This window comes from Mirounga angustirostris, unplaced genomic scaffold (genome assembly GCF_029215605.1).
Source record: "Mirounga angustirostris isolate CCGP_5_RB_7025 unplaced genomic scaffold, mMirAng1.0.hap1 SCAF_6, whole genome shotgun sequence".
NCBI classification, from domain to species: Eukaryota; Metazoa; Chordata; class Mammalia; order Carnivora; family Phocidae; genus Mirounga; species Mirounga angustirostris.
In genome coordinates, this window is record NW_026991714.1 from 149,169,785 (window position 1) to 149,181,622 (window position 11,838).

The window sequence follows — 11,838 nt, forward strand, 5'->3', positions numbered from 1 at the left end:
CATCGTGATTCGGTGCCAGTTACATGACTGTATGCATTTGTCAACACAAAATGAACTGTACACTTATAAAATGTATGAATATTAATGTATGTAAATTGCACGTAAGGCTGCATTTTTTTAAATATATCATGAACAAGCTCCAATTTAGCTTAGAGTTTCCATTCAACACAGAGTCAGAGAGAGAAGTAAGACAGGGCCCCTGACCTCAGAGATCTCATCATCCAGTGAAAGGATCGCCCTGTGCATTTGTAAGCACAAGTCAGCGCAGGACCAGCTTCACAGGCGCGAGACCCAGCGGTGCTCGGGAGCGTGTACTCGGAGGGGCCACACGCAGGGCTGAGGCCACCATCTTGAATTTCTTTTAATTGTGGTAAAACACACATAGCATAAAATTTAGCATTTTAAGTGCCTAATTCCGTAAAACCAAGGGCATTCATCATGTTGCGCGATCATCACTACTGCCTGTCTCCAGAACTTTCCCATCCCCACAAACTTCTGCTTCGTACCTTAAACACTCATCTCCCATTCTCCCCTCCGCACAGTGTACTTTCTGTCTCAGTGAATTTCACAACTCCAGGTACTTCGTGAAAGTGCAGTCCATCAACATCTGTCCTTTGGCGACTGGCTTCTCTCAGCATAACACGCTCCAGGTTCGCCCACGCGGTAGGTGGGGTTTCCTTTCGCTGTGTTAGTCATGTCCTCTGATGCACACAAGGTTTTCATGCTGATGAAGTCCAATTCATCCATTTTTTTTTCTTCTGTAGCCAGTGCTCTGGTATCATCAGCTTGAATTTTAAAATAATTTTATCTTCGAACTTGTGTTTTGTACATGAAATCCCAGAGGACAGTGGAGTACACATGCGGCAGAAGACAGGTGCAAGGTGTGTGTTTGCTCCTTTCCTTGCTGCCCCAGTCACAGACGATGCCCAGGGGCCCCTGGCTCATAGGATCCTGGTGAGCCTACCATGCATGGACATTCAGCAAGATTCAAAGGGAATATAAGGTAAGCAAATTACATCTAGGACCAAGTAAGCCGAGTCCTGACAGCCCCAAGAGGCCACGCTCCCTGCTGGAAACAGACTTACTTCAAATGCAGAAAGTAGGCAGTGGAATTCTGAGAAACGCGAGTGACCAAGCAACCCTTTCTTACTCATGTTACGTCCCTGTGGTGGCCACCCGAGTATGCTGCAAATGACACCTCAGAAGGGGAGGGAGAGACAGGGCCCCCATAGCTCCCTTTTCTCTCAGCCCTTCCTCACCCAGCAAGAAACTGAAGGTACAGAGTGTTGGTCAAATAAGATTATATCACAGAATGAAATAAAAGTTGGAGTTGATTTTTGCAGTGTTTCCATTGTTCTAGAGAGAATGAGATACGTACAGGCATGGATAGGATTAGCGCAATAAAAACTGTATCATTTCAGTGATTCCATATATGAGTTAAATGCTTTTATATTTGTGTTAAAATGGCATTATGCAGTATAAAGATGACCATTAAAATTCACGGTAATAATTTAAGATCTTAATTTTTCTTTACTTAAGCCAACACTAAAGAACACATTAAAAACCACCAGGACAAATCAAGAGAAGACAATGGAAGGAAGGAAAGAGACACACGCGAGTACCTTGAAAGACTATTTCTCCCTGCCGTTCTAACATGAGGACCACATGCTCATTTGGCACTTGGCCCCATGATTACATCATCAAAACTGAGAAAGTGGCCATTTATCATGGAAAGTCTTGATACTTTTGTTTTCCACGTGTCTGGAAGCTAGCACAGGGGCACAAATTTATGGAATTAGGCACTTAAAATGCTAAATTTTATGCTATGTATGTTTTACCACAATTAAAAGAAATTCAAGATGGCGGCCTGGAGATAGAACAAAGCTTCTTTCCTGAACATCACATCAACGGTGAGGAGCAAACAATGCACATTTGAGCGCACTGCATCTCCCCTATGCTCCTGGGCCCCTCTTTGCATATCCATCAGCCGAGACCCCACCCCTCTGGCACACACGGCCCAGCTCACCACCACCTGCAAAAGGTGTCCTCCGATTCTATGGAGCCAAGTGAAGCCGCTAACCTGGAACCAAGTGCCTAGAAACCAGCAGTGTCCAGAACGCATTAGTGAGGATTTGAGCACATGTGTAGCTAAAATAATGGGTTTCGTGAACTTTCTGTAACCAGAGGGCTGGATCGGAGGCATCTGAGTCCCACTAGAGAGTAACTGTTTGGGGCTGACCTGCTCACTGCTGGCTGCAGGCTGCTTTGCTGGGAAGATGCTTCTTGTCTTCAATAGAAAATGGCAAGCAATTTGTTGTCTACTTTAAGAAAATAATTCCCCCATTTGTCTTCAGCCCTATTTGTTTCTCTGACAAATTATTCTTCTTAAATTGTGGATGTTTTCCAAGATACTTATTTTTGGAGCTGTCTTAAAGTCCTTTCTGGATGAAGAAGGGATATAAATTAGAAAACCCCAGAGAGAAAATTAAATAATTTCTCTATTTGGGATTTGATTAATGAAAAGGATAATGAAACAAGGGACCTCCACTTCGGACCTTCTCTTGGGTTTCCTAAAGCCAAGGGCTGTCTGTTGATCACCGCAAATGAGGGAATCTGTAGGGAGGCCGACATAAGCATTGAATCAGAGGCAGATCCCTTGGATGCACCAAGTCAGCAACCATCACCCATCTGGCCCCAGATTTTCATCTCAAACATACCTCATGCACTTCTGTTTATCCATCCATCCATCCACGGATGCATCCATTCACACATGTGCCCTACAATGTTCTTTTTTTTTTTTTAATGTTTTATTTATTTATTCACGAGAGTCAGAGAGACAGAGAGGCAGAGGCAGAGGGAGAAGCAGGCTCCCCACCTAGCAGGGAGCCCCATGCGGGACTCGATCCCAGGACCCTGGGATCATGACCTGAGCCGAAGGCAGACGCCTAACCATCTGAGCCACCCAGTCACCCCCCTACAATGTTCTTGAAGGTGACCTGCTCCTGGGGGCACAGTGGTGAGCTAGAGGAGATTAAGGTCACCTTTCCTTATGGACTTCCTAGACAGAGGCCCCAACCTATGTGCCTACAATTCCAAGGCCTCCTTCTATTTCCTTTTCTGCACAGATACAAAAATTTAAAATATAGTGTAGGCAGAATGCTAAGACAGCCCCCAAGCTTCCCACCCCTTGGCGTACACGTCCCATACGTTCTCTCTCCTTTTAGTGTGAGCAGAGCCTGTGAGTACAATGGGCTCTCATTTCCACAATTAAGTTACATTATCTGGCAAAAGAGTTTTGCCTGTATAACTAAGGCTGCTAATCAGTTGGTATTGAGTTAATCAAAGGGAGATTATACCAGGGAGAGCTCGGTCTGGATATTAGATATTTTTAATTTTATATTATCGCTTGCTGAATTTTGTTGTAATCCTTTAAAGAGTGTTGAACATTGTTTTGGCAAGCAATTAAACTACTTGAGGGGGATTCTTTCAAGAATTGTTTCTAAGTTACAGGATGGATCTAGAGTAGCCTTTACTAGAGGGCTAGTTTAGCATCCTTCCAAGGCATGACCCTCCTAGAATCTCTACTGAATTTACCCTCTACTCAGTGAGGTCTTTCTACTCTGGTTGGTGAGGAACTTAAGTGATCCACAGCACTGAGTGAGCTCCCAGAATTGTTCATCTTACGGCTTCCCAGCAACCCTTCTTTCCTTGTCAGCTGTTCTTTGCCTGGCCTCATGGATTTTCACAGTACAGATGAATTTTTAGCCACAGCCAGCTTCCGAAACCCTTTCTCTGCCTGGCTCCCTCCTCTCAGGAACTGTGCCCTGCAAATGCCAGCTACAATTCTAGAGACCACTGGGTTCTACTTAGGTGTGGTCTTCCTGTGCCACTACCCAGGAGTTAACAATCCTTCTGCCTGCGATGTCTTCTCCTTCTCCACATGTGCCCATATCCCCACCCTCCCTGCTAGTCATGGAAAACTCCCAATCTTCCATGAAGAACGTGCCCAAACGTCTCCTTCCCTGTGCAGCCTTGCTGAGTTCTCTGGGCCTACAGCTCAGTGTAGACACCCTGGCTTGGCACTCATTGGGATGGCTCCTCCCTCACCAGATGACAAGCAGGGGTAGGAACACTACCTTTTGGACCTCTGTGTCTCCAGCACCTAGCACAGTTCCTGGCACAGAGTAGGTCCTTGATAATTTTTTTTAAGTCATCTTTAATCCATCTGCTCCACCAGAGAGGGAAGAGAACATGGGACAGCACAAACAGCGGGGAGCGAGGACCCATGTGGGACCTAAGGACCAGAAGGAGGTGCCTGGTGCAAGAGCTGTGGGAAGGAAATCTTCCTGAAGCCGACGGAGAGAGCGAGTCAGAGCAGGTGTATCACTGTCTCTCACCACCCGATCCTGGCAGAGTTGGCTTTGTCTGCAGCCAACCCTGAAGACCCCTGGGTTCCCAGCCGCTGCTGTCAGGACAAGTGCTGTTCCCGCATCTCCCCACGCCCCAGCGCCACGCCAGAAGCCTAATCTCAGAGGAGGACATCTCTGAGATGGACCCTCCTTCTGCCCCTCCTGTGTCCCCGTGCAGCCTGCTTCAGCAATCGGGCCTCACAAAACTTTCTCTTTGGAAAAATAGGGCTCATGTGCCTCACACAGCTGTGGTGAGGATCAATGAGGCAATTCAGGGATCGAACAACAGCCCCTTTGGCTCCATCTCTATCTCTCAGCTCTCCCGGCACACAGTGGCCCAGCCACGCTCCTCTCTGACCGTGCCTCCCCTCCCCCACCCCATGCCCCTTGGCTCCAGCTTTCTCAACACAGGCCAGTCACTCGAGCTTCGTTGTCATCTGTTCCTTGGTTCATGCACTTGGAAAATATCAGTCTGGAAATTCCAGATCAGGGTTTTAGACCTGCATCAGAATCACCTGGATTTCATGTTAAAAACAGAAATTTCTGGATCCCACTCTTCCCAGAACCCAAGGCTCTACATTCTTAGAACGTTCTCGTAAGGATTCTAGAGGACACTGAAGCGTGAGGGCCATTCACACCTTCCTGAGGTGGTAAACTCCTTTATATCCTTGTGGATCTTCAAAGGGAGGGTGCATCTTACATGGAAAATGCCCTGTTAATACTTCCTGCCTTCACCCCAGCTTTCTCAGGCAGAAATCAGATGTGTATAAACTCACATTCTCAACAGTCCCTTGTCAAAGGTGGAATTTGCAGCTGACCACAGGAACTAGGTGGGTTCTAAGCAGAAACTGGGCATTCAGCTCAGGGCCAATTTGCTGACTAATGTCTAAGTTGCTTGGGGAATGGAGATTACCCTGAGCCAAGAGCAAAGAAGGTCACAGGTTCCTGTCCCTTGGCAGTCTGAGTGTGGGGAAGGGGGAATAGGGATGTGCACCCCAATCTAAACAAGACTGCATGCCCAGGAGCAGCATCCTTAAAGCCCTGGTTACAATTAGTCTGGCCCCAGGGGCCACGTCTCTATGCCACGGCCTTGGGGCAGGGTTGGGTATGGCAGAAAAAGACATATTGGAACTTGAACAGCAAAAACACTTTTATGAGATGCTGCCTCTCTGCCCTTTCTAGAGATTATCTCTCTTCATCCCTGGAGCAAACCCAGGAGGTAGATACCATCATGGTTCACATGAACACAGATGGGGAAACTAAGGCTCAAAGTGGTCAAGAAACTTTCCAAGGTCGCTCACCTAGCAAGACACCAGAAAGACTCAACCCAGTGCCCTCACACTTAGCCACATCACCACCGGTCACCTTCCATCGCCCCTCCCTTGGTTTGGCTGAAATGGGGACATGGGTCCCCCACCCATGCCCAACGTCCTGATGGACACTAGCTGCAACTGTGTCCATCTCAAGATCTCAAGAGACCGTAAGTGTTCTGGACCAAACTGCAGGTCACCTATAACAGAACATTCATAGTGCAGCTAATCTGGAGACCTCGATCACCAGATGTGCCTCCAGATGCAGCAAAACCAGTTTCAGCCCTCTGACCCTTTGCACCTCGAGAACCTTGCCCTCTGACATCCAGCCTCCCACTGATACAGGCAGAGAGGGGCTGGAAGAATGTGGCCAGTGAGCAGCACTGAGACCCAAGAGTGGTTGTTTCATCTTTTGCCTCTTGCATTTCCCTCCTCCTGCATTTGCACAGAGACTAGTAGCCACTGTCAGGGGAGGCGAATGGTTGAGGCTTCCAGGAGGAGCACCGAGGACACACTCGGGCAGGAAGCAGGTCCCGGGATGAGGCAGGGGCTCCTGATCTGCCCATGGGGTGCCAAAGCTAATTGGAACGTTTATGGTCTTTGACCAAATGGCCTTTTCTCAACCCTTTGTGCATGGGGAATTCGCTGCCTTCACGGCAACCGGAGCCCCCAGCTTATCTGGCAAAAGCCTCGAGTGGACACGAAGACTTCAGGAAGAAACAGGAGACAGTGAAGACTGATCTGGCTACACCTCTCCAGCTTGGTTTGGAAATGGGTAAATCACCCTGCATCTTTTGATAACTGTGAGAAGAAAGGGAACATTTGTTTTACTTCCTGTTTTGTCTCATTGACTTCCTCATTCCCCAAATAAAGTTATCTCAAAGCCCAAGCACTTAACACCTGAGTACTTTCATTTCGTATGACCTAAGGGCTCACCCCCACCACAGGAAGACATCCAGTAAAGCTCAAAGTGGCATCTCTCCACCTGGTGGGACATCAAACCCACCCAGGGAGGCACTTCTCCTTCCAGCTACGATGGAGCAGACAGATGAAAGCTAGGAAGCAATGGTGTCCAGACACCAGATGGAAAGCAACGGGGGTCTGCGATCCTGGATGGAGGGGGCATGAGAGAAGGGAGCCCTACAATTGTCCCCACCTAGAGGCAGTTTCCAGGCTGCAGAGCACAAAGGGGAAGCTCGAGAGAGCCTCATGTCTCACTGAGCAGAGGAGGCAAAGATCAGGACTCAGAGAAACTGAGACAGCTAGAATTTGGGGCTAACTACTGAAGAGGAGTGAACTACAAGGAAAAAGAGTTCTAGCAACCAGCAATGGGTCCCTCCAGTCTTCAGCTGAAAACTGATTTTCACATGCTTAAGAGAAAACTGCATAAAACCAGAGAAAGAACTATCAGAAAGTAGTAGGTCAGACACATCTGGGCCCTGGTGAAAAGATCACGCATACGTGGGGCATTAAGTAGAGTCCTCGCAAGGGTCATGCCTCTACAGTGGGGCTAAATTAGCCCTAGACCAGGCCTTCTCAGCCTCCACATGGTGAACATTTCAGGCTGGGTAATTGTTAGTGGTGGCAGAAGACTGCCCTGAACACACTAGTATATTTACCAGCATCCCTGGCCTCTCCTCAGCAGGGACCAGTAACATCTTCCCCAAACTGTCACAACCAAAATGTCTCCAGACTTTACCAAATACCATCTGGGGCCGAAATCATCATTTATTGGGGACCAATACCCTAGACTATAGTGTGCTGAAAAGTCAGCCTCAAAAGGATCAGACTGTTTTCAGTAACTTCCCCTCATGTCAGAACAAAGCTCAATGCTCTTTAAATGAATACAACAAAATCACACATCTGTTCTGGGTCCCAACAGCCCTGGCTGGGCTGTAGGCATACGTTCACCAAAAGTTCACCATAAGGAAACAACCCAAATGTCCATTGACAGAGGAACAGATTTTTTTAAACGTAGTATATACATGGAATGGAATATTATTCAGGCTTAAAAATGAAGAAAATACTACCATTTGTGACAATAAGGATGAAGCAGGAGGACATTACATTCAGTGGAATAAACCTATCATAAAAGGACAAACATTGCATGATTCCACTTATATGGGGTAGCTAAGCTAGTCAAAATCATAGAAGCAAAAAATACAACGGTGGTTGCCAGGTGCTGGGGAAGGAGAAATGGGGAAGTGCTGCTCAGCGGGTATAAAGCTGCAGTTACGTAAGATTAACAAGTCCAAGCTCTGCCATACAATACACCATAAGATTACACACTTTAAAAGTATGTTAAGAGGGGGTGCCTGGGTGGCACAGTTGGTTGAGCGACTGCCTTCGGCTCAGGTCATGATCCCGGAGTCCTGGGATCAAGTTCCACACCGGGCTCCTGGCTGGGCGGGGAGCCTGCTGCTCTCTCTGACCCTCCCCTCTCTCATGCTGTTTCTCTCTCTCTCAAATAAAATAAAATCTTAAAAAAAAAAAAAAAAGTATGTTAAGAGAACAGACCTCATGTTAAGTGTTCTTACCAACAAAAAACAAACAAAAGAGTAACATGCACAGAACACAGGAAATGTTTAGAGGTGATGGATACGTGAAGAACCTTGACTGTGGTGATTGTATCAGTGGGTATGTGCATATGTCCAAACTCATCAAAATGTATACATTAAATATGTGCAATTTTTGCATATCAGAAAGATAAAAAATAACAGTTTGCCATGATTCTTATAGTCAGGGAGAATTAAGCATCACTGCCAAATCCAAAAAAAAAAAAAAAAAAAAAGATGAGTAGAAAGGAAAGGTAAAAATGACAGAAGTTTTAGAAAATCTTAAAAAGCATGGCCACAGGATGATTATCACATACAGAAACTTTCTCTGGCTCATCTAATGATTAAATGTATTAGAAACATGGATGAGATTTGACTTGCATGCCCCAGCCTGTGCTTATCATCCGAAAGTTCTCAACAATCAATTAGGAGATGCTGGCTCATATTCACACCCTGAGAGATACAGGCACATCTCTGAACTCCACGTGGTTTCCCTCCCTGAGGTGGAAACCATCCTGCTCAGCTTTAGAAGGACTCTAGGGATGTGGCTGGCCATGCTTGCAATGTGGACAGCAGCCAGAACTCAAACCAAGACCCATTACTTGATTCTGGCTATTTTTATGTCTGAAGTTTATCAGATATCTACACGGGGAAAGAAAGGCCCTTCACATACTGTGTTTTTAATAGTTTGGGGCAGTTTAGAGTCAGCAGGAATCAAGGCTTTGCAAACAAGGATCTTCAGCACCCTAGCCACCATCTGCCTCCCATCCTACTTATATTTCAGACAACAGGTCTGCTGTCCTTTTAAAGGTCTGACATTCCTTCCTATTAAAAGGCAATTTAAGTGAGGGAATGAGTGTGGTTGGACCATCCCTGAGACAGAGTTAGGGACGCTTATGTCAGATGAGAGGTACCTCCTCCAAGCGATAACACAGCCCAGGACTAAGGCCACAGTTTTAGAGAAATGCCAGTTTTAGACATTAAACAACTCAAGTGGATTTGTAGGTCCTCATGGTAGGGACTTGAAATCCATAAGGTTTTTACAAGAAACAAAATTTCCAAAACTCACTTTCACTGGAGAAACCAGCTAGTTTCTTGAACTTAGTACCTTTGTGCACTGAGAGTTCACTTTACTGACCTTGTTCATTTCTCACCCCATCAGGTACTTTATGGTTACAGCCCAGGCAGGTTAACCCATGGTCTTGGAGCTAGTGAGAGAAAAGGAATCACCAGGGCCAAGTCTAACGGGGCCCCCGAGGCTGTTAATTGGGCTCTATCATCAGTTCAGCTTGGAAATTGAGCAGGGGAGTTGACTTCTTCCTGGAATTCCTAATCTAAATGGTGCTGACATGCCCCAGTGGGAATAATATGAACAGCTCAATGGATATGGAATATTTTAAATTCTGAAATGTTTGCTTCTAAAAGAGCGGAGCTCAGAAGTAAGAAGGACAGGAGGCACAGATCCATGTTGGTTTTCAAACTTGGCCTGCCCTTGAGCAAAGTGGGCCCTGCCTAGACCACTTCCCAGATCACAGACACCGTGAGGACTGTCCAGCTGAGGGCCTGACTGCCGTGGGAGGCTCTCAGATGCATTTTAACATAAGAATGAAGACTCTAGTTAGAATTAAGACTACTATCAAGCAGCAGGGACCCAACTTCCCCTTGTTGATTGTAACTGGTAATTGGGAGACGGGGCCACACACAAAAATAGTGGCAGCTGTGACTATCAGCTTACTTAAAGTTTTTGACAATCTCCTGCAAAGATGCACTTTTCCACAATGCCACCTTCAGTGTTGCTATAGGAATAAATGAAGTTTTATTCATAAAAAAAGGGGGGGGGGACACAAGAGCTGCTCTTTGTCATTTAAGGTTTAAACTGGAGCCATGAACACTTCTGTAAAATGCAAGATGGTATAATTCAACAAGTTTTTCTCTCTCGGGAGGATCGAAAACTAACCTGAATGGAAATTATACAATGATAAAATTCTGTCCCCATCCGATTAATTACTTGTGAATAATATCTCTGGTTTCTTTCAATTATATTCTAATTGCACACCTTTTGCTCTGGTTGATTGGGCAATGAACTAATGAACAATTATTACTGAATTTAATTAACACCATTATTCCTGTGGCCTTTATATCTCTGTTGTGAACATGGAAATTCACAGTCCCAGGGCTGGAACTGGAAGAATCCAGCCTTGAACCCTGCAGAACAGGTTCTCACACTGTCCTGGAATAAGGAAGCCCAGGGTGGGGAACAAAAGATCTGGAGTCTTTGCCAACATTCATGCAAAGGTCCTAACAACAGCATCAACATTCAGAAAGGTTACCATTTCAAAAACATTGGTAATTTACACGTTATATTTTTCAAAAGCGATAGGTAAGTGAGCTATATAGGAGTCAATTACAATGACATTCATAATTTATTCCATGTACAATAAAGAGCTGATCAGATTGCATGCATGTTTACTCTCTGAAAGAGAACTGCTTGTGGCTAAGACTAGTTGCAGAATACAAATATGTCTGAGTGATGTGTTTATCTCACTTTGACATTCTAAACTCCAAAGTTCTCCCCTTTTCTCCCCCCACAAAGTAGCTTCTGTTTAAAAATTAGAACTCACTCGCAATAAAGAAAAGGCCATTCTTACAGGCCTCGCTTATTTTAATTCGATCAAGGCAAGTCATAGATAATTTTTCTACAGAACACGTCAGGAAACAAATGGGAATTTGTTTTTTAAAGACAGATGATTACAAACTTACAGAGCTAGGAAGATTTAACTGGCAGAAACATCCTGCCGTTTCTAACTGTGGATACAAATTAACTGGGTAGTCACTATTAAATGTTTGCACCGCAGATGGGTGTCTCGTTTAAATGACATTCATCCGATAGGTTTCCCCCTTCCCTTATTTCAAAAACTGAGAGAAGAGATGAAAACGTCCTTTCCAAATTTGTTGGGGGAACACTACAAACAGATCAGTAATTTATTAGACCGGATAAAACACCTGAACGGTCTGTCTGATGAGGAGTACCTCTGTTTCTCCCAATTAGGTTATGTGCCCACTGTTTCCCACCCGGGCTCGGCCATACCTCGTATCGGCTGGCTGGCTGCTCAGCTGTCTTCAGGCCTTGACACATATGGATGATGCAAACTTTGGCTCTTCTCTGGGAGGGGAACCAGTTACTCTTCACGAAATCCATGACCATCACATGGTTTTTCAACTCGGTGCTAAATGTTTTTATCTGGAAAGTCCGGTGCACAGCTGTTTTCGTGTGGCGGGAAGTGCACCCCTCCAGATGAGTTTTTGTAAGAATGCCGGAGTGCCGCATGATCCTCGGAATCTTGTGACTTTAGAGAGCCGGGCAGACACAATTTTCTTTGTTTAATCCAGGTATTGAGTACAGCAGGAGGGACTTGGGAAGGGCCCTAGCTAGGACCTTGCCTGGTAGTTTCCAAGTCCAGAGCTGGTTTTCCCGGATCCCAGCGGCCAGGCGGGCAGGATGTGTATATGGAAACCTCAGGGATGACCTTTACGTGCCTTAAAAATACTCTGTCTGGCAGCTGT

At 45.7% G+C, this 11,838-nt stretch overlaps 1 protein-coding gene across 2 annotated transcripts in view; it reads right to left on the reverse strand.

The window, feature by feature from the left end:
- CUNH10orf90 (chromosome unknown C10orf90 homolog) overlaps window positions 1-11,602 on the reverse strand; it is a 220,397-nt gene extending 208,795 nt beyond the window's left edge. For both annotated transcript variants that reach the window (XM_045876318.3, XM_045876317.3), the window contains exon 1: window positions 11,363-11,602. In XM_045876318.3, coding sequence (XP_045732274.2) covers window positions 11,363-11,602 — 240 coding nt within the window. The remainder of the gene's footprint in view (window positions 1-11,362) is intronic.
- Between the last annotated feature and the right edge of the window lie 236 nt (window positions 11,603-11,838).